Source organism: Malurus melanocephalus, unplaced genomic scaffold (assembly GCF_030028575.1).
Source record: "Malurus melanocephalus ecotype Western Australia unplaced genomic scaffold, MMel_1.1 scaffold_8, whole genome shotgun sequence".
NCBI lineage: Eukaryota > Metazoa > Chordata > Aves > Passeriformes > Maluridae > Malurus > Malurus melanocephalus.
In genome coordinates this window covers 4210841-4237453 of record NW_026623240.1, presented here as the reverse complement: position 1 = coordinate 4237453, position 26613 = coordinate 4210841, and the positions used below count along the sequence as shown (strand labels likewise).

Here is a 26613-nt window from a genome sequence, read left to right as displayed (position 1 = left end):
GCTGAGTCTAATAAGGTCACAGTGAACGGCAGTGCCACCAAACTTCCCAGAGTACCATCACTCCACCCATTCAACCTCATGTGACAAATCTAGTTTCCGTTTTTGGGAGAGTAATTTAAAAAAAAAAAAACAAAAAGTAACTTGCTTTGTGCTGAACTTGAATCTTGGTTATGGCATTCCAGAGCCATAACCTTTTATAGAGGACTYAAACACATCTAACTACCACCAGGAGCCAAGGGTACAACAAAAATATATGAAACTGCAAAAAAAAAAAGGTACTGAAGTAAGAAGTTACAAGGACAAACAAAAAATACTTTTTGGAAAGTAAATACCCTTCAGACCTTTTTTAGATGCAAAAAAAAACCCATGGAGGAAGAAACAAACAATAAAGTGAAAAAAAAAAACAACAAAATCAAACACAGAAAGCGTTGTGTGTGTGTGTGTGTGTGTGTGTGTGAGAGAGAGAGTTAATAGTCAACACCTGCAAACTGTTCCTGCAATACACAAGGTCATTTCCGTTAATCATTCACCCTACCTTCTCCCTGGCCATATTTCTGTGCATAAATCAAACGCTGTGTTACCCAAAGGGTAACCTCGTCCTGGCATCACTGAACATGTCTTCCTAGAAATGGGAACATTTCATAATTCTGAGACCTTTCCTTTCCAAAGATGGCTACAGACACATGCACATTTATACATAGATATATACAAACAAGGTTAGAAAAATATTTATTTTTGCTTGTTTAAATAATTACTGAAAAGTGTTAATACAGTAATACGTTAATATTTGTACAATTAAAACTTTATATATAAATATTATATAAAGCATTTTTCATAGCAGCCATTGCATATATAGTAAAACAAGTCTATCTGAAGTTCCTGCTGCAAAACTCAGGCCAAGCAGCACTCATCCTCTTCTGAGAGGAACATCTGTACCGGAGCCAGGATTTCAGGATTGAGGAGTTCTGCTGCCACTGACAGCAGAGATGTTGCTTTATTTTCCACCAGGTATTGCCCAGGCCACCTAAGTGCATAGTGTTTTTAGGGAGAAATGCCGCTATGTGGAATCACATCACAGTCAAAGCTTGTCTCCAACAGAAAAATCAGGACAAAGCCTCCTAACAAAAAGGCAGAAACATTAYGGAATGGCTTAAAATGTGCTCACCCGAGGTGGGCTGCGGCCTTACCACAAGGTGTTACAGGGCACCATCAGTCCTCACACAGCTAGGGAAGCCCATCAAGGGGCATGGAGGCACAAGGAGGAGACATCATGCAGGACAGGATTTAATAACTCATATTTAGTTTGTTTTTATTGAGTTCCCTTTCCAGGTTTCCTATGAGAGTATCAATACTTTCCTGCAGGTCCTTGAGGTGTGCTCTGTGATCCACTGCAGAGTCTATAGCTTGCACTGTCAGGTAGCTCCCAAAGGGGTGCTCTCCAGGGACGGGCTGTGGGCGTCTGCTGGGGGCATCCGGCTCCTCGGCTTTGCTGCTGTCATCRCCGCTCTCCGTGTCCTCCGAAGGGACGTCATCGTAGTCAGCCTCGCTCAGGCAGTCTCTGGGGTTYAGGAAGTAGCTCTCCCCACAGCTGCTCCAGTCCCCAGCATAGCGGTTGCTCGACGGGCTGTCCAGCCCTGCTGGCCGTGGTCTGAGCACGCCCGACATCTCGGTACCGCTCAGATTCAGCAGCTGCGGTCTCTGCCTCTTGGGCCGCAGGTAATTCAGGCAGGATGAGTGCTCAGGAAATGCATTCACATGTGCTGGTTCTTTGGCAGGCAAGTGATGAACTAGAAGAGAGAAGTTAAACCAGTCAGAASTGAATCCATGCTGCAACAAAGAAGTCCATGGCAGATGCCCACTGTCCTCCCTCAATGTTCCATTAAGAGAATTCATGAATACATGCAAGCTTACAGCCAACACACTGCACTTTTTTGCCACTATTTGATATAAAATAATTAGAAACTACTGAAAAATCTCAATTTTGAAAATTCATGCCAGATTCAAATTGCAGCAGAGAAGCCTTTCTGAAAGTAGACACTCCCAGAACACCAATTAAATTCACAGTATGAGTTAACCACCATCCAGCTCTGGGTGAAAGAAAAGCAAACAGCTCAGCTCACACGCTTTATCCAGGCTAAGGAGTAACAAAGAGTAGACACAGCAAAAGAGTTAAAACATGACAAAAATATCACCTCTGAGAAACACCTAGAGAAGCTGCCAACACACAGGAGCCGAACTTTTGCACTTCTCTTGTGCCCTAACATCCTGTGCTATTAAAGCAGCTCCCTGGCAGTGGCTGTTCTGTGCAGCCACAAGCCCATGGTAGATGTACCCTCACACAGGTTTGCTGGCAGCATTACCTGGGCTCCCCATTGCACACCATTCACTAACAGGCTCCTGGCTGTTACCCGCTGTCTACAGCACACAGCACAGCTCTCCTCACTGAGCTTTGCCTGCTAGAGCTGCAAAGCTTCTTCTGGTTTTATGCAGACCATTGCTTCTTGTAATGAGCAGMGGAGACTTTCTATTCCCATTCAGTGCTGAAAAGGCAGTGCACGCAAACCCAGGCAGTTCACAATCTGCCCCCTCCTTGTTAGACTGCCCACACACAAGCACAAAGGCTCGGTCCTGAAATATGCCCAATTCTCCTTCTGGGTCCACGTTACAGGTCTCCCCAGGGGATTTCACTTTATGTCTTGCACAGTAACATGCAATAACTTACAGCTTCCCCCCCACTTTACTATAACAAAACCCCTTCTGTTTAGACTGTGCTCCACTAAGACAAAGGGCCATGGGTTAACAATAACTTGCCAGTGTTACATGGTCTAACCAAACAAGGACTATTTGTTTTCGGTTGGAAATATACGGAAATTGAAGTATTGCACAACATGTTGGTTATCAAGCTGTCTCAAACTACAGAAGATTAAATATAAGGGACCAGACTGTGATCCTTCCATTCAGTCCAAGTGCGCTGTTTACACTGTGTGGTGTTCACCTGCTCAAGTCTCTGCATTTTTTACTGTTTTACTCTGTTTCATTTCCCTTTTAGCACCACATCCTGCACAGTTCTTGCAAGCCAAGGAATGGCACCTGGCTTTTTCTTCTAAGTGAAGGAAAACTCTATTACCCACTCTACTCCTACCCCCTCAGAGCAATACACACTCCCGTGGGCAGAGCTACATCCACTTGCTTTTGGAGCCATGCTGTAAGTCCACAGCAGCCATGCCATAACCCATCCCCAGGGTTTCAGGATTAGCTTCTGCACRGTATTTGCTGCCCAAACAGCTCTTGGTCCCCTCTTTGTCCACCTACATGTCCCTTCTCTCCTGCACAGACTCCCTGATCTGACTGAAAGCTTTTTTTCATATTTGATGATAGCAGCTTTGGAGCTGCCCATCTGCAGCTGACAAGGGAGCAGCAGCATCTTCAGTCACCTCAAGCCCATCAGGGAGCAGCAATGTTTTTCCTTATGCAAAGCTCTGCAAAAACAAGTAGAAGTTGCAGAACTCTTACTCTAAGGATGTTTCCAACTCTGCCCAATTACAAGGGCAGAAATAAATTAACCCCATTGGGTCAAAACTGGAGAGCTGGGAAAAAAAACCCCAAACACTCTAATCAGATGTAAAAACCTTAATGTCACAGAGTTTCTTTTTTAGTGTCTTTACTCAAATAAAATCTYCACCATTTATTACATTATACCCAAACTCTGCCATCTGGTAAGCAATGAAACCAACAAACATCCCATTTAGCAAAGTGACCAAAAACAAAGAGGTTATTATAAAACTGCCATGATTTAGTCAGATTAATAGGTGATGCCATAGTAYCTCACATTTTAAGAATTCTGATGCTGCTCAGTCATCCTGTGAATTAATGTACAGTGTCACACAATAAAAACATACAGCAATGGTTTGACTTTTTCCCTTCATCAGATCCATGAAACAGTACCTGGCCATAACTGAAGTAAATAGTGAAGAACCTCTATGTGCTTTTTGAAGTCCAAGGCACTAGCAAGCTCCTCTGAGTCTGTGAAGACTCTGTTGTTATGGTTGGTCTCCTGCCTCTGGCTCAGTAACACAGGGCCAAAGCACACAGCTAAATTCTGGCACGTCATCTTATTTACTTCGTGGTARGAAGCCACCAGTTTCAGGTGATCCAACAGCATCTTCAGGGTAGCCTAAAGAAATAAAATACGCTCAGGAAACCAAACACTAGACAACAGTGCTGCTGATCACTGCTCTAGAGTGAAAAGATCAAGGCTGATAGCTCTGGCTTAACTATCAACACCCATCAACAGAACATMTAAGTGCTGAATTGAATTAGAAAAGCTGTACTGCCTATGATAGAGCAGACCAATTAAGACAGACTTTCTGGTTAAACTCAGCTTATTTCTTACCTGAACTCAGTTTTACACGGGTGAGTTTTCTCACAGTGAAAAGGGTACATCAGGAAGGGCAGAGAGGCTGCAGAAGCAGTACAACTGATCCAGGCACATTAGAAAATAAAGCCTCAATATGTCAGCTTCTGAACAAGCTTCCAGGTAGCTTCCAGATACCGTGCAGATTCCTCACTCCCTCCCCCCCAGCAGAGCCTACCTGAGGTTTGCTACAAAGGGGAATTGGGCATGTAACAGCTCTCTTACACTGCATAGCACAAGAAGTAAAGGTTTTATTGCAGGTACTTAAAGAGGAATGGATTTGCCCAGGTAATTACAACATACAGATCAGAGAGCTCCACAGAAGTGGAACAAGACAACACACAGGAATAATCATTGATGCAGTCATGTAAAAACAGTGATTACAGCCTTTCACACASATTTAAAGAAACAATATAAAATTGAAAACTAGAGCAATTTCAGCAATGCAGATTCTCCACTACAGCATGAAAGTATTTTCAAATATGTGGTGCATCACAAATCCAAGTGGACCACTTGGTCTGATAAACAGGCATAGACCTGAAACATTTTATATCCAGTGTGAAAATGTTCCTTTATTTTCTGAAGYCTGCAATTTACTTGGATGTGCTAACACTACTCACCTTCTCAACATCTGGCAGGCAATCCAGAAGGGCTGCTGTGTGCTCAGAGTCACTCGGGTCATTCTCACAACCGTTTGCTGTCATTTTCAAGGGATTTTTCACCATGGCATCCAACACTGCTTCGTAGAGCTGCTTGGTTATCAGGGGAGAGGGCAGCTCTCGCAGATAATCCTTTAGGACACCTGATGAGACACAACAACAGCTGCCTTTAACATGCTGCAGGTTCACTTTGCAGCATTTTTTGGGAGCGTTAAGGCACATCAACTTCACCCACTCAGTAAGAAAACCCKCTGTGTCAGTGACAAACCTTGCACTCAGGAGCGAGGGATGGGAGGACAACACCAAAAAGGCACCAATTCCAAAGAGGAAWGGAGTGCTTGCATTCTTGTAAGCTGCCTCTGGAACATGGCTGAYACTTCATTTTGWGAGAGGTTTCAGTGATTRCAAGAATAATAAYGAAAAACCCAAAATACAAAGACTTSTAACAGCAGCTTCTGGAAAGAACAAAGAAGGAKGCTATCCAGGAGCAATATCCAATAGACCAACAAAAAAATTGAAGGAAACAAGCCCGCTTCCCAGCAGCTTTTAGTTTCCTTAAYAAAAATGCATTCTGTGCCACAAATATCTACTAATTTTAGCTAAATCACAATGGCATTGAAATATTTTGTTAAGAAGAAATGCTGTATTAAAAGAAACTGTTTAAAAACAGGTATTGCAGTTAACAAAGCAGTCTGCCCTCTAAACAGGTGAAGTTGGACAGGCAGAAGATTTTTTAACAGGCACTTCTCACAGCCTTGTAAAATCTCACATCACAGCAATTAACATCACACTGTGTTATTTAACAAAGCAACAGYTTTCATTAACTCAAGTCTGTGTAACTGAGCTGTAAAATGAATTGGACAGTGTGGGCTTTGTTAAAAGGTTGTTTCTAAAAATGTACAGGGACCAGAAGTTAACAYTTTGCCCTTCACATGCAGAATGCAAGTAAGAGTTGGCTTCTACCTGTATRAATATTTTCATTTAAAAAGAATCCTGGACCTTGCAGCAGTGCAGCTACTGCAGCTGTGTTGCAGGAGCAGCACTACCTGAAGCAGCAGTGCCCTGATCCTGAGCTGCCAAAGCACCTTCCCCAGCAGCAGGGGCATGTGGCAGCCAGGCAAAACCATCTCTGCAGAAACCACACAGCTTCCAGCTCACTCTGTGCCTCAAATGGGAACAACCCCTCACAAATACAAAATATGTGAACCACTTTTTCCTGAAAAAAYATTCCCCCTGGTGGTTTGGTGGGGCTTTTTGTTTGCTTTAAAAAGAATATGTACTCTTGGTAGTTCTCCATTTAAGCGGCTAGTTTTTGTTTAGTAACTTACTCATATTCCTCCCTTCCCACCAAATATTTTTTCTTCCCTGAATTTAGAGGCTCATGTTCCCTATGTGGATTAGCTGGTTAAAATGTTTATGAAACAAATGTGGCTGATGCTCGTCCTGTACAACATGGTCTGGGATATTTTYCTTTTTTCATAAGCAAAACATCAGCAAGAGATGCTGACTTCTGTCAAGATCTCTGTTTCAGTTGTGCTTTTTTTTGGAGGCAGAGGCTGAAATCAAATCAGCTTACAGGAGGAAATGGTATGTTCTAATCAAATCAGCTTACACTGTTGAAACACTCACAACTGTCTRTTAGTGATTATTTAGCAGGAATTCCTGTAATAGCATCCACAATCATAGGATGACCACCTGCCAAAGGACTTTCTCCTGTTCAGCCCTGGATAACAGGATGGTTTGGCAGCCATKAATGCCCCTTGACCTTTCTAAATCCTTTTGCTATTCACTCAGCTAAATTAGCCCTGTAAGAGGCTGCTGTTATTTTTTTCCATAAATCTACGCTTCCCGCTGCTGTCGACCCACTAGCACATTCCTCTTGACACARCCACACACAACAAATTTAGACAGAGAGCAGAAATTGCAATCCACTTCATTAATTCCTCATTTTTCTGACCCACTGAACTGTTAAGARTATTGCAAGCTTTATGCAGAGATACAAATTCATGTGGATGCCAACAGACATGGTGCAACAATATAGCTACAGGTGAGTTCCATGAATTGCCTGCATGCCTCAGTTTGATCCAAGAGCCCACTTCATTGTGTATAAATAAGCCTGTGCCAATCCCAACGGAATTTCTCAGTCAAAATTTAATCATTAAATGTTCATTCTTTAGTCTTTGGAGAGCTGTCAAAAAAAATTATTCATCTTTTTGGAGAGGAGCGCTACTCAAATTTCAAAAAGGACGTAAGGCAGCACTTCTCTTCAAATCAGCCAAGATTTATATTCTGCTGAGGAATATATATCAGCTGAGGATTCATATTCTGTGGAACACATGTTTTGGCTGATAGAAGTATGAATCATGTGCATCAGCCTCAGCATTAAGTAATCAGGGGAAACATTCCCTCTCAACCCAACTCCCTAAGCACATTCAGTAAGTTTTGTGGGCTCTTTTGTTCTTTCCACTAAGCTCATTGTCCACAAAGCTGTAGGTTCCCCCATCAATCCACACCAGGCAGTTCCCAGTAGTTARAGTGGCTGCATTTTGACCAGTGGAAGCTCTGGGTGCCAACACCCCGTCCCTCCCTGCTCCCGCAGCACAACACTGCAACAGACAATGCAGGCACTGGTACAGCACAGCTGCAGGGCTACCAGGGAAAACAATCTGCTTTTCTAATGTCATTTATTAAAACTATTTTTCCCTTGTAAGGAAAGCAGCATGTAAGCAAACTTTAGCAACAGAATGCATCCAAAAGCACACCCAGTAGACTTTCTGTAAGGCAGAAAACAAAGCTGCAGTCTTTTCACTCTTGCAATGCAGACTCTGGATGCAAATTATCCTCYGGTAGTACCACCACCAAGCCAGACCTGCATGGTCACCAAAAGTTCACCACCACCAACGAGGCTTGGAGCAATATATATGGAAATGTATACTTCTGTTTCTCAATTTGACCACCACAGCACCAGCTCACGAGGGACAGATCAATCAGACCGTGTTGCTGCCCTTCCCGGGCTTTGCAGTAGCACTGGGTTCTCTTGCAGTTCAGACTTTGGCTTTGACCAAAGTTGGTCGAGTTCTGGTTGGTTCTCAGTATACAATATACTCAGGAAAATCAAAATGCTTAGGAAATGTTACAGGTTCTTTTGTATATGGAAAAGTATTAAAATCCTACATCCTTTCCTCACTATACTCCTGAACCGTTTCTGCAAATACTCTTTTAATGATTACTTGTAACATGGAAGTGCAATGCCATTTTTAGTAACTAATTTTTTTTTTAAAGTAACAACAAAGTTTTCCAGTAAGCCAAAGTTTACATTAACCAAATCACAGTTTGCCATTTGTCTGCTTACAAGTCAGCATCAGACAGCTTTAGCTGCTGGCAGAAAGCAACAGGGGTTTTACTCCACCTTATGAGTGGACTGATGAAAAAATTCAGCAAACAGGACTTCAGTAATTTCATGGAACAATCTGATCTTAGAGGTTCCCACCACTTTTTCTCCTTAATTCATTTGTAAAGAGAAGAAAATGATCCAGTTTAAAAGACCGTTTTTACTTTTTACCTTTACTGCAYAYTTTGTTTATAAAAGCTGCATAACATCAGAGTGAAACAGTGCTGGGTTAATGGCTGGACTTGATGATCTTAAAGGTCTTTYCAACCCAAACAATTCYATGATTGTATAAATACAAGTTTCTGATGCTGAGAATGCTGGTAATTGTGAACAACACTGAACCCCAYAGCAAAATCAGCCAAGGCAAGAAAGGCRAATTGACTGGCTGCAGTCTCTGAACCAAGAGGTTTATGTAACTGAGTAAATGTCATTGAATAGTGTCTTCTGATAACACATTGCATAATTATAAAATGTAATGAATTAATTACCAGTGCACTGAAATGAAATAAACCACCAAACAGCACATAACTCTCCTATACAGCTGGATGTTAGATATTATAGGAACGGTTTTGGTACAGAAAATTTATACTCCAACTATCGTTACATTTTCTATCCCTTGATATACAGGCGGTGAGTGCTTCTGACTAATTTCCCAGAGCAACTGGCTTACTCAGTGATGCCTGAAATTAGATCAACTTTAGCTTATATAAGTATCAATAGTTATAAAACTGTTCCAGTTTTAAGCAAACCAAAAACCCTCAACAACTTACTTCAGTTCTGCAGTGCAAMTCCTGTGAAGAGACCCATGTAAGGAGCTAATGTAGACACAGACAGGCTTCGCCTGTGTCTGGAGCTTGCTGTGTGACACCAAGTAAAGGGCCACTCCAGGGAGCAGGATAAAGTTTAGTAAAGTTTTTTAAAAAAGCAGTGATCAAATGAAGGCATTTTCCCACAGCTCTAACTGGCCTGCACAATACAAAGGGCAAGCTGTTTCCACAGCTTCTGCAATTTCCAACATACAGGGGAGAACAGCAGCTGATCCAAGACAGCCCTGGGTCACACGGTGTGGAGCCATTGGCACAGAAGACGTGACTGATCACAACCAAGCTTTTCCAGATCTGCTCCAACACAAACCARTGGCAGAGGTTTAACCAGCTCCTTTTGGACTCCCACTTCCCTCTGTAACTGGTGGAGCAGTTACTGAAAGCAGGTCCTTCCATGCCCTCCCCTCCCTACAAATCACTGCTGCTTCATCCATACAAACATATCCCAAAGTAACTGCGCCCATTCCCAGACAGCTTTCAGAGCAGTTAAAAGCTTGCTAAAATGACAACAGGAAACGAGTTCAAAGCACAATGTCACCTTTCAAAAGGCACATGAGGAAGAAGAAAAGCAAGTAAATGTGTTACCTGTTATGACATTAATATCTGGGTACTGGCTTTCACAGAGGGTAACAGCCTTGCTGTCCCTCTCAAACGCCTCCCGMAGCTCTTTCTTCACCGCTGCCGAGCCACAGAGCCGGTACAGACCCACCACCTGCGAGCAGAAACAGCGGCCCCACGTCAGTCACCGGCCTGCAGAGGGACCGGCCATTGTCACCGTGTGCAGTGTCACCCGGAGCTGTTTGGGAATGCCAGCTGGGGAAAGCCAAACTGCAAACCATCATCACACACGGTATGGACAGGACACACGGGGGCTGGGGCTGCTGAGCAGCAACTGAATGATGCTCCTGCTTTCACAACAGTGGATGTGCTGAGCAGTGTTTTGTTGACATAACACAAATTTTTAACTGGAACTGTTTCATGTTTTGCTTTTACGCAAACTCAGGAAAGAAATACAGATTAAACATATGTTTGCATCTTSCCCTACTATTCAGATCATCATTATTTTTCCTGGTATAATTGTTTAATTATACAAAATAGCATTTAAGCTTCAGCAGAAAGAAGTGAGATGTGTTTAGAGCTTTATGTAGATAAAATTACAGTATACCACAATACTTGTTAATCATTAGCAGAAAAAAAGTCATGCAACTGACTCCATACTAAAAATWAGAAGTTACAAATCAATTAATAAAWCAACACAAAACCAAAATAAACCAAAGCATCTTTCGCACAGTATTAAATTGTATAGTAAAAAAATTAAAAATTAATTTTATACCCTTAAAAAGAATTTCAAAGAATTTCAAGTTAATTATGAATACTCCATTATTACACCTAGAATATGTTGTTTTAAAGATGACAAGATGCTGACTTCTATGTGTTTCAAATGGTATTTAAAGTTTTCTGCAAAACAGGGGTTATTTAAGAATCTTAAGGTAATAGGAGTAAAATCCATACCACTCTTGAACTGAATTACCAGTTAAATCATGTGCTTTCATGTATTCAAATTTTCCATTTTATCATTATTTTTCATTTTCATCCATTTTGATCAACACCTTTTATACAAAGCACTCCTATGATCCTACAAAACGAAATCTTAAAAATATTCATTTTATTTCAATTAACATTATAGGCAGCTGTACTGAGCAGTAAAAGGTTAATTCAAAACTACCATGGAGTAAAGACAAAAAATACCTAAAACCAAACCAAACCRAAAACTTCCATGTACTGCCTTAAGATCATGAGAATGCAGGTCTGCAAGCAAGAGTATTTTTCTGGTCATATTTAAATTCTATTTAAATAAATGGAAAGTCACCTGATGGAATTTGTACCGCCCCTTTCTCAAGACTGAATACAATCTAGTATATGCCTAAGCCAATTTCCTTTACACTTTTAAAGTTTTCTAATGCCACAACTGAAATTCAASTGGAGATTATGCTCCATGACAGTAKTTTGCAGTCTATAGGAAGTAAAAAATGTCAGATGAGCATGTGGTTAAAAGAAGAAGTTAACAGTATATTTTTCAGTTTTGGTTCACTCTGTGGAAATACAAAAATAGATTCCATGCTCAAAAGCACCAAGTAYATTCAGACAACTCAGATTCCAACTGCTTCATTACCAGTGTTGCCTTGATTGCCCAACATCATTTGCATGTCTAGGTGCTAATAAACCCATAATAAAAGGCTAAAACCATGGGACACATACACTRGTAAGAATAAAACTTCTCTTTTCCAGTGATTTGGATGTTAGGAGAAGTATTCACATGAAAAATCACAGTTATTATCAGCAGTGACTTTCAGCAAAAGGGCTACACAGAAGTACCATTTCCCTCTATAGTTCATGACCTGGGTTATAAACAGCACAGTTAATCTCATTACACCTGGAAGCATATCCAACCAGTCAGCAATTTAAAATAGTAACAGTGGTAGGTGTGGCTACTTCTCAATTTTACCTGAGAACAGGTGCTAAAGACAAGGAGAGCTCACACATGCTGTGAACAGCATGCAAAGTCCTCCCACMAGCTTCAAATTCATTACCAAGGGGAACATCTGATCTTAGGACTGTGCATAGTTCTTCCTAACAGACCTCTTGTCTAGCATCTATAACTGGTGATTTCTTTCCATACGACATTTCTCATACCCACTTTTGTTCATTAGATTACATCAACCAATAAAACTATATTKGGATAAAAAAAGACACTGGGCTCTTCTGCTTTGCAGCAGTGCCAATTTTGAGAACAACCTGAAGACTGACAAGAAGCACTGGTGTGGGGAAAGAACTAATTCAGCTCCTCAGGGACTCATCTTCAGGGACCAAGCAATGAGAGAGATGGGTGTTAGGCATGTTGGCTTCAGACTGTACCAAAAAYGTGCTCCTTGTCACCATGTTACTGCACATGATGTCTCAGGTTTGGATTGGAGGGAACAGTGAACCATATAATTTTTGCATTTAGATGTGTTTCCCTCCAGAGGGATACATGTCAAGCATTCCCAAGTTCTCAAGTGACCTCAGCTTTCTGAGGGTGACCCTACACACTAAGGGYTGCAAGTTGGTTTCACCATCCCCACTCCTAAAGCTCTGGGAGCAGCTCCTGTGGAGTGTACTTCTCCACTACAAAGGCCAAGTTGGAAGCACTGATTGGAYACAGCCCTGTTATTCTTCCCACATTACAGTGGTCAGTGATTACCACATAGAAGCAGCAAAGGAAAAAAAAAAACTGACTTGTAAAGATGCTTTTTATTTCCCCCATTTCCATTCACTGCTCACACTGCAACAACAGCTATCTCAACACAGAAATATTGACAAAAGAGATGAAAATATGCACAGTACCTGACAGCCTCTCTTCTCAATCTCCAGAATGCATTTCTGCAACAAAAGTGGCACCATCAAGCCTGCATTTTCCTTCTCCACAACTTTTCGAGCATCTACCCCAAACATCACAGGCTCCCGSTCTGTGTCAAGGCCATCGAGAGAGTTCTCCCACTGCTCCATGAGTGACAGCTTGACGTAAATAAGCCCCCTTGGCTCCAGTTTGACAGCCAGCTGATGCGTTTTGGTGACCCGAAAGAGAGTGGGGAGAGCCACAGTTCCATGACAACACACTCGGTTTTTCCGTGGGGTGGGTTCCCAGCTGAACACCACCAGCTTTAAGTGCTGAGCATTTTCGATTTCTATGTTGAATGTGTGGTCCATGTCTAGAAAYGTTGTCCTACATGTAAGCAGGGCAGTCCTTGCTTTGTTTACTGAGTCAACCTGTATTGCACAAAAGACATCTTTTGAGTCTATTCGTGGTGGCTTTAAGTCTTCAGCACCATAAAAGTGAATGCTCATGAGTCCAGAGATGTACTGAGAGCACTTGGGTTGATCAGAAAAGTTGTAGTGTCTGAAGGCATCAATATCTATTTCRGGTTTACCACTGTTACTTGGAAGACTCTCCTTTCCTTTCCCACACTTGGCTTCATGYCTGTGTTTACCTGATTTTGTTATGAGTTCAGGAGAGTCACCATCACTGAGGTAACCACCTTTGTTAAAGGATTTGGAGCTCCTTAAGCTCTTTTTTTTGTAGGTGTGTTGTGAGGACACACTGCTATCAAGATGGTAACGACTTATCACATTCCTGCTGGCAGCTGTGGTYGAGTTTCCCGAAGAAGGCAAAGATACTGTATGGCTTGTATCCCGGCAGCTACCTTTCAGCAGAGAAGGAGGATTATCTGAACTACTATGGCTTGAAGTTCCTTTCACACTTAGCTTCCTGCTCAGCTCTGGCAGCTTTTTCATTTTCATGGAAAGCTTCCTCACAGTCCTGGGAGATTTTATTTTATCAGGGAAAGGCCAGTTGATTGATCCACTTTTTTTCAGAGGACTGGGACTAGGAGGAGAAACCTCTGTGGAGGGTATATCAGGCTTGTGGGCAAGAGTAGCTCCAAACCCTTTAGAAGAAAAGAGAAGGAATAATAATTTTCAAACTGCAATTCTTGGCAATGAAAAATTGAATCTTGAACTTGGGGGAAACACGTTGATTTGTCATAACTTGATAAGCACAATTCATTCAGACAACCATCACTCATTCAGTCAGATGCTCACAAGTGTTCAGAAAGCTGTGCTCTGCTGACTCGTTCAGCCAAATTTGGCAATTCATCATCAAAAGCCACATTTGTTCTGCTTTATGGAGATGAAAGGGCCAGAAACTACATATAAACAAATGAGCAATCGCACCCACTGCATTCAGCTCGACCCACTTGTGCTGCATCTCCCATACAAGCACACATGGCTACATTCCTGGGGCACAAGTGCAATAAAACCAGATTTAAATGAGAAAAATCCTGGAAATATGGCRAGTGCACCCTTGTCTACAGAGCAGTTAGCTACACAGCAAACACATCAGCATTGCCACTCCTCTTAGGTTGAAAGGAAAGACACTTGTCTCTTGTAAAGAATATGGCTCTTTGTATCCCTCTATTACCTCAAAGAGCCCTAAACCTCTCCTGTGTAGATGCAGGCAGTCTCACACCTTTTCCTTCATTTCTCTCAGTTTCTCCTTTCTGCAGCAGGATGGAAGATTTATTCCTTCCAAAAGCTGCATCCTGCACTGCCTCATTTCACTGCCTGCCAGCAACATTCCGTCTTTCCTGGAACTACCATTCCACAAGAGAGTTTAAAGTTAGACAGTTCCCAAGTGATATSCTCAAAGGAAATCACCCCCTTTCAACGTACCAAAAAGAAAAAAAAAACTGTAACAGCAAGCACTGATGCTAAAAAGGGCAAAAGAAAAAAAAAGCAACCCAAGTCTCCCTCAATTTAGCAGTAAAGAGAAGATAATTAAGGAACACAATTAGACATAAGACAGTGCTGCACACAGAAGGAACCTGTGGTTCACCTCATGCTCTAATACTCTACGAAATGCAAACACCAAGTTTTGCTCAAGCCTTTCTCACCCTTGCCAGCATGAGGCAGTAATTACTATAAGAAAATTGACCAATTTATCYGAGTTAAGGAACCATGCAAGAGGGAAACTGAGGCCAGAATGATTGATATTAATAAAATTACACGAATACTTTCACTTAGAGTCACTTTCCCACTCCTTGAGAAACAAAGAGTGCCTCTTGCTAGCAACAGCCATCCCAACAGCTTATMATTTTTCAAATGTTAGCAGCTCCCAAGAGGACTGGGTAGCCTTGCCTGTGCAGGCTGGGGTACTACTATAGAGCCCCCAAGCACACCAAACCTATGTGATGCAGTTAGTCCAGGCAGCTCACACAGGCTCAAACACCTTTATCTATCYGTCAATCTCCCTTGCTAGCCAGGGAAAGGGAGACTGTTTACAGCATATAAAAAGAAAGAAAAAAATGTTGTTTTCACAAGACTTTCTCAGTAAACCATACTTTATAGAGGTTTCCCCTTCAGATTTGCCACGGGCTTACTACTTTAATGCTAAACTGATCAAGTCCACAGCAAGTGATTCTTACAAGTGCTTTGTGCATTCAAATTAATTTTCACCATTGGACTGTAACTTACTTTTTATACTTCACCAAGCTTAAACAGCTCAATCAGGCAATCTGGTCTTTGACCAAARTGATTTGCTGTGGTTTTGGTCCCCCCACCCCCTTCCAAGAAAAACCCTACAAAGACTAGTTCTAATCTCACTAGAAGCTTGGATTAAGCAAGTTTTGCAGACACTTTCTTAATAGAGTATCTTTATACAAGGAAGTTTCAGTTACGAAGAATAATGCATAGAATCTGTTTTCCAGAGAAACAGAGGAAAATTCATTTAATCCTGCATCTCATGGAAGCAGTTCCCTTGCAGGGGAAGGGCTATTTCTAGCACGCCTGCTGTGCTTTTCTGGCAAGCAGCTCGTTAGAAATGTGGTGTTTGATAAAGGCAGACAAAGCCTTCCCTTGTACTGCAAATCACCGCACGGTCCCACTGGTGGGCTGGTGTGGAGCGCTCTATAGCAGTCAGTGCCACACTGCAGCCTCCAACATTAATCTTTCCTTTCTGTCAAAAGTCTGGCACAGGCTTGGAAAAGCAGGCCAGCAAATTAAACTTCCCCCCAGCTCATTAAAACCAAAGAGTCAATCTAACACTGTGACTTTTATGTGTCCAACTTTTGCTGCGTTCAGCACCAAACAGTTAAAGTGAAATATGCGGCTGGAAGAAACTTAACAGTCGAGTATTATGCAGGATGGTATTCCCATCAGCACTGAGCCACATGTTGTTCCACTAAAGCCAGCAATGTGCTGAGGTATGCACGCAATTTTAAAAGAGTGTACATGACAACTCTGAACAAGCTGCAGGAGGAGTTGTAGCACAGTTGAGTAACACTTCACTTCCCAGCCTACCCATCTGACACAGCTTTCTCACAAGGCAAAACTGAGTTGCACCTCTTTTCTCAACCAAGTTACAAGACTGTGCTTGCAAACAGCAGTTAGACATTAAAAATACTCTTACAGAAGGGTAAAAGATAACAAAACGTAAGAGTCACCTGTTGCACCAGGACAGCACAGGGATGGTCAGTTTTATTTTCACAGCTGACCATTTGTATGGGKGTGTGTGTGTGTGTATAACTTTTTTTTTTTACAGTGAGAACACTCAGTCCCTGGAACAACCTGGAACAACCAGGGACATGYAGAGTCCTCACCATTGCAGGCCTTCAAGCTGCAGCTGCACATGGTGCTAGGTTGTGTCATTTAGGCTCCCTGTTCCACTGAATGGTGGGCCAGATGATCACCTGTCCTTTCCAACCTGGGCTGTTCTATTAGMTACTGTCTTTAATACAATTTACCTTATGCCCTCTGACAATTCAGCAGTATGAGTAACAGGACAAAAAAAGCTTTTGCAGGACAATACAATACAAGTCAAAATGATACCCTAAGTAACWGTGTGTAACATCAGCTGTGTGTTCAGCTTGAGTATAAAGCCACCTTTGACTTTGCTCAGCACTGTGGCTGTATGAGAGCAGAAGGCCTTTCCTCGGCCAGAGAAACAYGAAGAGCCCACAGAGCTTCACAAAGCAGGCCCTTTCTCCCAGTCCATCCACCCAGGGGTCGCTACTGTCCCCTCCCTTGAGCARATCTATCCCTACACAACACGGCCCCAAGGGAAAAGAAAGCTCAGAACCGTCTTAAGCACTTACAACACAGCCCCTGCCAGACACATGCAGTGATTTAGCACAGTCAACATGCTTGTCTGACCCTGCTTAACTCTGTTTATATGTGCTCGGGCACATATATCACTGTCACACCCRTTGCCAGCAACACATGCTGCATTACAGGCACATTTGACTACCCTATTATACATGTCACATTCCTCATTGCTTAAGACTTTTTGAAGTTCGTCAGTAAATCTGTAATTTATTTTTGGGACAAGAAGTCGAAGTGAATAAGTAGGTCAGAAAGCTATCAGTTGCTTATTATACCAAGTTATTGAAGTATCAAACAGCCACTCTCACACCTAATGAGAAATGCTGAGTTAATGCATTAAAAGAGAAAAAGCAACTCAAAACAGAAGAGCCCAAATATCTCAAAATTGTTCTTGTAGCAAACAATGGGTGAGAAAGGGCTGCTGTTTTTCTGTGGTAGATTCCACAAGAGATACTGAAATGGATCCTCAACTGACACAAACTGCACATCAGCTCTACTGATGTCAAAGGTTGTAAGTTCCTCAGGTGCAGCACAGTTCCAGACCTGTTCTGATACAAACTTCAGAGCAGAAATGTAAGTAGCATTCAAAGAACTCATATCACATCAAATACAAGCAAYTTCATATAAGATGTAAGGTAAGCATCACCCCTATCTGCATCAGCAACTGGGCAAAAGAAAATATAAAAAACTAAAATGCACTTTTAAAAACTGAGTTAGAAAGCAATTACTCCAATGAAATATCTTAATTATTTATATAAATGAGTGGAAGAATCTTTGTTTTTAACCTGTAAAACAAAGTACTTTTTACTCCTATTTAAATTACTACTTTGACTAATGCAATCTCTATCTCAAATAATGCTTCAGAGTCAAGGAATGGGGAAATTATTAAAAAGGTAAAAAAACCCAAAGCACTCAGAATTTTGTAAAGATCATTTGTTTTCTTTGATTACTATACACACTGATACTAATTAATTGTGACAAACTCATCAACCCAGGGATGACTTTTCTGGGAGCAAAAGATAGAAAACACATTGCTTTAAATAGTGCYGTAATTAAAATGGGAGGTGGTTACAGCATAACCCCCCAAGGCTCAGGCATGAGAGGTGAAGGATGTGACCAGTGCTTGCTCCTCATCCTGGCAGTGATCCTCAGGAGTATCCACCCCAGGRTGCCTCACTGCAGAGAGGAGCAAGCATGTGTAACAGCACTTTAAATCTCTGACCAGACTGATAGAGGTCAGAATTTCCACAGGAGCATGAGCTTGCTGCAGGTATTTGAAACATGAATGACCCTGCAATGCCCACGAAGCACAGCCAGCTCTGTTCAGATGCTGGAGCCACACCAAGGCACTCGCGRAGCACCGTGGCGATGCCAAGCACTGTCAGTTCTGGCTGCTCTCACCAAGACTTCCTCTCCTCACTGTGTCTTTCATGGCATGAAAAGCAGCTTTGCCCCCTATTTTCCCCATCAGAGGATATAAACAGTTACTCAGGASAAATCAGAAACTGAAAAACTGATAACTTTGTTGACTGAACTGCTTCCACTCCACAGCTGCTACATCCTGTTGTCCCTTTCACCGACAAGTCTTTATGGCACTGTCAYCCTGCAAATCCAAGACAAATGCATGAATAAGCCCTTGACCTTCAAAAGTATGTACACAAACTGCTGAAAAACCAAAAAACTGGCTTCACCTTTGCAGGAAAAAGAGGGAGCAGAGGGACTGTTCTGCCAAACCCCTAACCATTCTGGTATCTCAAACATCATGCAAATATTTCCCATGAATGCACTTCTGTCTCATGAAACCAAAGCTCCTTGCACTTCAAAAACACGTAAACCACAAAGCATCTTCCATCTGAGAAAAAAAATTAAATTATGAAAATAGTACTAGCAACATGTGGAAGGAAGGGATAGATAGCATAAGCTGCCCAGTACATTTTATGTATATTGCTGGAAGCTTGCCTGCAACATGTAAGCATGCAAAATATTTGCCTGAATTGGCCCCAAAAGATGTATTTGGAAATCAGGATAATGGTCACAGTCTGAGTGGAGAAAGAGCACTGTAGTTTTAATAGGATTTAAGCCAAGCTCCAGTTGGCACATACCAGGGTTAAGTGGGAATATGGGAACAATCTTCACTTGCCATAACATTGGAAAGAAATTGTTTACAGTGATTCTTACCAGGATTTTCCACCCAGACAGCTAACTCAAGTACATTTTTAGTAGCTAAAGCACAGTCCAGATCCTGGCAACCTCGAATGCACAAGTCCTACCAGGATGCCTCTCAGATAGATACGGATACAGGAGAGGATTCCACTCATTAGGTAGACACTAATCCCAACAATAATCCTCCCCAAAAGAAAAAATATTGCAAATTCTTCAGAAGTCACTAGAGCTCYATGATGTAAATCTGTCTCATGAGCCAACATTACAAAGGGGTGCTTTTCTTTGACAATTTGCAGGTGATACACACATCTATAAAAACATACAGTTAAGAGTTCCATCCTAAAGAGTTATAGAGAAAATTTACTTTTACATTTCACAATGAAAAAAATTTCTCCTACTGCAATTATAACAAAAAATATTTCTTTTTTTCAATCATAACCATTTTGTCTGTGCAAGGAGATACAATTAAAAACAGCCCCCAGGGCTCTTTCCACTTAAAACTCTTCTCCCACAGACCTAAGAGGCCAGGCTGGGCTGTTTCTACATTACTAACTTGGAGCCAAATTACCTTCTTACCTTCATACCTTTTGGGCATGTGTTATAAACAAAATACATTAATKATTTTCCCAAGCTCTGCTGTAAGGGCACCTTATTTCTAATCAGTTTTCTTTTTTTTCAAAGACAACAAGGCTAGAATTCTTCACTAAGGAATTACCTGACAAATCCTATTAACATAAATGGCATTTACTGTAGAAAGTAACCAGATTAATACCAGGAGCTAGCAGTGTAAATTAACACTATGGGACAAATTAGCACCTCTACAACTATGATCCATTGTACTGATAACATTTACAGGAAATACCTATTTGCTGCTCTGTTTGGAAAGACTAACAATAACAGAATTCTACCATTTATTCTTTTCTTTARAAATCTTCTGTGYAATAAAGACTCTCAAARAAAAWAMCMAAAAASWWWMWAAAAAAAAGCCATTACTATTTTCYCGCTACAAAGTTGGAAACCCAARYAAGGCAATARTGTTCAAGGTTTTAAAGGTAAAATTGTTTCCATTGTCCAAAGAAGAAAACAGTAAATGACAAAAAGAACAAATAGATATATTTTCTTGGATTTTGTACTGCCCCTCTTTTTTCTGTCTATACGTCCCAAAATTTAACATTTAGGCTCTAATGCAARCCAATACTGACATACACAAGTCATACCAATAAGAAAAGTAAGCAGACTTTTCCTCAMAGCTGTAATTGCTTACTTGACAGGAGTTACTGCTTAATGTACCCAGCTCTCTATGAACACAGACACCCATTTCTTACCATAATTCAAACAAGGTTCTAACACAAATAAAGTTAAATTGCCCATATTGCCCTTCATGCAGTAATTTTATATGGATGAGCTGTCATTTTAAATTTGACTGAAAATAACTGTAGATACTTTAACTGGATTAAAAAGAARAACTAAGCCACTTCTCCTTAATAAAGCCAATTACTGAGCAGCAGGGATCCACTTCATCATCAATTAATCTATTCAATGTGATCACCACCTAACACATGTAGAAGGAGGGCTGCATTTGAAGTACCTTAATTAACTCAATGCATAACAAACAAATCAGGTGAAATTCATAACTCCTCTTCTTGTTTCATGAGACACTTGAAATAGGAAACTTTGTTTTCAGAAATAAATGCATCTTTGGTATGAAAACACRTTTGACATTTTTCTTCTTASARAAAGGGATTTWTTTCTTTAAAAAAAGAARTAACACCCATGTATTGAGAGATCAACCAACTACGGGGGGGGTCAAATAGTTTGCAGGACACACATGGCCTTCCTAAATAATCATGATCTACAAAGCATCTAGAGCCCCAACAACGACAAAAATCTGCCAACGAACATTTTATCTCAKCTGTCCTGCAAACAAATAAAACTGGTCTAAGTATTTAATGCACCTATAAAGTGAGCTATTCATAAATAAATGCCCAAAAACTTTAACACACTTTGCAACTACAAATACGCTTGCATCTATAACATTTCCACAAAAAGAACAAAATGTGAGCCCCCAGAAGACCAAGTGCTTTTTCCTCTGCTGTTTACAGCAGTTGCTCTGGTGCCTTTGAAAACAAACYCTGTTCCCAGAAGTAATCTCCACACCAGGAATTCAGACCCAGCAGCTCCCGGCACATGGGAACACAGGGCCAGAGGCTGCCAGGATGGCGAGGCTGGATAGGGACAACCCAAATGAAAGCCACTCTGGAAGGTGATGCACACCTGGGCTCCCATGCCAAAGTGTCAGGTCCTCTCTGATGAGACAGGCAGAAATACAGGCTCTTAAATGTCAGTGTAAAGTAAGTGTAACCTTTCTCCAAAGAAAGGAACCTGGAATTCCCTGTCTCCTGAACTTTACACTGTTTCTAGCTCAGAACAGGACACTAGAGTTAAGGTCAAGGTAGCATAATGCACATGAGTAATTAAAAATAATACCTCTTTGGAAAGGGTTGGGAGAGTTTTTTTCTGCTTACTTTTGTTTGGTGTGGTTTTGTATTTGTTTGGGGTTTTTTAACAGACTGGGAAAAATCTTTAATACGATGCTTAATTCACACACTAATGGAATTATGGAAATGAGACTATCAAACACTCAGCCAAAGATAACAAGGAACAAAGAGGCTGGCTTCTGAAAGTGAAAACCACTCTTCTCCAGTCTATTAGATTAGCCTGAGACAGTCAACAAGACAGTAATTACAGAAAGCGACGTGATGAATAGCATTTATATGGTCTACCAAAAAGTCTTTATTAAAAGTCCCAGACAGCAAGTTAAAGAAACTCCTGTAGACATTAAGTAGCTTTGAGGCAGAAATCCAAGGCCAGGGCTAGACACCAGCTGACAAAGGAAACCCAGTGTGTCCTCACATTACCAGGCTTCAGCAAGCTCATTTTGTAAAACCTTTGYCTTCAGTGAGGTGGGGGCCAAAGAGAACAGAGGCCAGCCACACCTGGACATGCCATGAACAAACTGAGAAACAGATGTGCAGCTCTGCACTTAGCAGGCATCAGTCTCACAACATGAGTCATTTTCAATGAACTTAACACATATTTCCACTGAAAATCTGCTTGATAACATAAGAGGTGGAGAAAGAGAAAAGAGAGCAATTAACAAAGGTTTATTATTCCTCTAAAAGACCACAGAGGTCCTAACACTTATGTTCCTGCACACTCTTACCTGTGGAAGGGCACTTAAAGGCAGGATTGTCCTCTGCTGCTGGCACACCGGGAACCTTGCAGGCAAACTTCTGCCGGTGCTGCTGCGTGTGCTCCCCGGGATGTGYGGCATCCGCCGGGCTCCCCTCACCGGCCTGCGCCATCCAGCCGCTCCCCGCGCTGTCCATGGAGCGTGTGGGGCCCTCCTGGGGATTTGGGGCCATCCCAGAGTCACCCCCATGGTGGGCTTTGTACCGAACTGAGGGGGAGCCCACAGCAACAAGGCTATTCACAGCAGAAGGGGGGACCCCGGGAAGGTCGGGCTCATCATCTTCAGGGATCGGGTTGTACCATATTTCTCCTTCATCATCGGCGTCGCCATCCTCGCCGCAGTCCAGGCCCCTGAGCGCGGCRGGGCTCGGCAGGGCACAGCTCCGCRCCGCCGCCGCTGTGGAGGGAGCCCAGGGCACGGCGGGCTCGGGCAGCGGGATGGGAGACCTGGGTACCGGGGTGACAGCCCCGGGCACTTCCTTACAGGCATCTTCTTCTTCCAGAGGAGGAGGAGGGCGTCGGTGGGTGCTCTGCTGCAGCCAGCTGCGTTTCTTGGAAACGGTTATGCTGTTCACCTGCGGCCTGTGCTCGGGCACCTCGCTGGCCTGGGGGCATGGGGGCTCCTTCCTGCTTCTCGAAGCTATGTAAACATTTTCTATGAAATCTGTTCCCAGAAAGGAAGGCAAAAAGAGAGGTAAAGATAAATGTTTAGAATACAGTTTTGCTTTTGAAAGATGAACACATTTGCTGTCGTATAACACTTGCATTAGACCTCATTCGAAAGGACAAAAGTTAAGTTGATATGATCACAAAATTAGATTTCAGCCTGTCAAAGCAGCATGTGCAYGTAACTAATAAAGAGTCAGGCTTGTTTGGCTTTATTTTTAACACCATGTAATTTAGATAAATGGCAGTGAGATAGCTCTGCTGAAAGGTCATGCATATTTACACAGAAATTGCTGCTTTTTTCTGCCAAGTTCAGGTGCAATTGGTTTGAAAAGTTACCCCACAGTACTTCTACAGTTTAGTTAAGACAGTGAAGAAACAGTCCTTACTTTTGGTAGGTAATGTACTGTTTTAATGGCTATATAACYCCCACATACATTCATTTCTAGACTTCTATATAAATAAAGGTGAGAATAAGCCTTGCACAAAAACCTCCAGAAAGAACTGTCCTTACCTGCTTTATCCTATAATTCAGAAGCATCCCCTGATTTGGGGGGAATAGAACAAAACACACCATCATGAAAAGAAMGAAGGAGAAAGAAGAAATGTAGAGAAGGTTTTAAACAACAAAAATTTCATTCAACAAGTAAACAAATTCCACTGACTGCTCCCAAGACTTGCCACAGTTTCATTGAAGCAACAAATATTTAATTGTCCATCGAAAGCACCACGCACACCTGAGCTCCCTGTCAGGGCACATCCATGCTCAACTCCAAGCAGCAGTGCCACACCCCCCCTGGCTGCAGCACATCCCGGCAGGGAGCTGCAACCACTGGAACGACTGGGAGGAAAGCTGCAAATACATCCAGATTAAAAACAGGGAGCAGGTCAGATAACCGTCATGCTGCTCTGCACTGGAGGACAACTCAAACAGGGCTTGCTCAGCCACTGAGGTTGAATGGGGATAACTGGGTTCATGTAAAACAGACAACCTATTTTCACAGGAAGCCCGCTGCAATTGGAAATTCCAGATGGAAGCAGCTATTCATTAGTGCTTGAACATTRTTCTCAGAAAAGAATTATTTACACACCAATAATGGATGTTAAAATATGGACACCTCTCTGGAGGACTCAAGGAGCAGCTCTGTAAATCCAGTCAAGTTTGCTGTAGAAAGGGAGACATGAAAAACACTCATTTGAACACCTTCCCTTCGACCTCTTTTTAGGTTTGTACTTTAATGATAAAAGAGATCCTCGATAAGATCTGAAACACCACCATTTTCTTTGATGAAGGATTCATCTTTTGGTGATTTTTCAAAAGAATACAGTTTGCTTGTTCAGCTAAACTGCAGTATAATCACTGTTTGTGATTTGAAGAATTAACAAAATTAACCATGCTCCTTTTGAAGCCTTTGAACATCTCCATTGAAGTGCTTTGCTACACTGGGGCCTAAGCCGGTCAGGTAACAGAATCTGAGGAAAACGTGAATGCAGATCTCWGTCAAAATTTCAATGATTTGGCAGCAATCATATTCCTTCTCCCACCCACAGCCTAGAAATGCAAGCATGACATYGTAATGGTTTTTCCTTACACACTGTCATGCTACAATTTCAAGTAAAAACTAAACAAAACCATAGGAAACTAATCTGCAGTGGGCATAGGGCTATGCCWATGTTTCCAGTATGTCTATTTGGATCAGGGACTTGTCGGGCAGGCATCCTCCTGCCGGTGACAACTATYCCCAAGTCCTTGCTTCAGTCCAAGAATGGTCCCCGCAGCCGTGACATAAATAGACGGAGCATCCGAGAGCTGTACTTCCACAAACAAAAATATCTGCTACTTCCTGCTTTGCTGTAAAAACATAGGKCCTTCTGCACTGGTTAAGGCGGCCTACAACTCCCAAATCAATGGGCTCCTAAGAAGTACCTATGTGCCTAAACATACACCCAGTGACACATCTAGGGTCAGCCTCTGGCTGTCCTTCAGTCCCAGAAGCAAAACACTCAACTTTGCTTTCAGCATCCGCCCAGCTATCTCGACACCGAGCCATCCGCAAAAGCTTAGTGCAGAAACATCAATAACCACGATCCTCCAGCCTCCTGSACCAAGGCTGCTTGCAGGGACTCAMCACCTTCCACAGGATTCYACGACCCCAGCTCTGATCAGCCAACACGCTGCCAGAGGTCATCGACTGGAAATGTTCACTGAAACTCGTCCAAATGATACACATACATCTCCCAACTGCAGTTTCTGCAATTCTAGCAGTATTTGCAAGCATTGCTTCCCCTTTATTCGAACTTGGCCCTGATCCTGAAAGCSCTTATGCCTGTGTTTATTTTAGTAACAAACTGCTTCACATGCAAGTATCTGCACAACCAGTGGTTCGATATCACAGAGCAAGTTTTCAATGCTATTAGCTGWTACAGGAATGAGCCAATTTTAAATAAATCCAAAGCTTTAAGAGACATATCGGTCAGCAATATAGTTTTGGAAAGTTTAATTCAGAAAAATGCTGCCTACTATTAGCATTTTAACTTATGTATTTAATATTAAATATAGTTAAGACCATGTCTCCATGCAAATAATGAACATGACAACAGTTCCTTCTCAAAAGGCTTCAATATGGTGTTCAAGAAGGAAAACAAAAGTCAGTATTCCCTTCGCCGTTCACTTTAYCAGCAAAAAATTAAATAAATCAGTATTTTACGTTAAGCCAGGATAGTAACAACACGTGTATGCTCAGAAATCAAAGCTTCAATGTTTCAACTCAACTGAGGTCAAAACTGACATTCTGCCAACTCCGTGGGCACAGAAAATACTTCACCACGATCCCATGCCTCGCTTTGCAGATTGCATGGAAGCAGGGAACAGCTTTTTCCAGCCTCTCCATATATGGATCAAACAATTCACATTTCTTCTGGCTGATATTTAAACACGTTCTCTTTCACGAAGTTTCCTAACAAAAGCACAAAATTTAACTATATTYAAATGGAACAAAGGCAAAACTGAAAATTGATCTGTGAGATTTCGAGTGCATCTTTAAAAAGCGAACAAACCAACCGACCCCACCGGGCTGGGGCAAACAGCAGCCGCGGAGTGACAAGCGGATGTGGGACAAGAGAAGGAGCAGGGACRCGCACACAGCGCTGGTCTGAGCCCCAGCAGCTCTCGCTTTCRCGAACTCCCGCTCGCAGAAGCAGCGCAGGTACCGATGGCACGCTGCCGCCGCTGAGCACTGCTGATTCGAGAGCCAAGCTCACGCCCGGCCCCGGCGCGGCGCTCCGGGCAGCGGGCACGGAGCATCCCGGAGCCGCGGTAGCCCCGGCCCGACGCTGCCCGGCAGGTGGAGGAGCGGCCGCGGGCGGGCGGCCGAAGCCCCGCGGCCGAGCCAGGCGCACACTTACCCTGCGGAGCGCAGACCCCGCCGTGGCGGTGCCCGGCGCCCGCCGCCGCGCCTCGCTGGGACCTTCTGCCCCGCAACTTGGAGAGCGTCCTGCGGAGCGGGTCGGCCATGCCTGGCGCTGGCGCTGCCTCCGCGCCGCGCTCAG

General features: G+C 42.5%; 1 protein-coding gene across 1 annotated transcript; it reads right to left on the bottom strand.

The window, feature by feature from the left end:
- Window positions 1-413: 413 nt before the first annotated feature.
- Window positions 414-26607, bottom strand: SYDE2 (synapse defective Rho GTPase homolog 2). Its single transcript, XM_057374581.1, has 7 exons — window positions 26470-26607; window positions 22370-23062; window positions 12673-13772; window positions 9874-10000; window positions 5035-5216; window positions 3946-4174; window positions 414-1787 (listed from the first exon to the last, which is right to left on the bottom strand). The coding sequence occupies exons 1-7, from the start codon at window positions 26576-26578 to the stop codon at window positions 1285-1287; spliced, it is 2943 nt and encodes a 980-aa protein (XP_057230564.1). The 5' UTR covers window positions 26579-26607; the 3' UTR covers window positions 414-1284.
- Window positions 26608-26613: the final 6 nt, after the last annotated feature.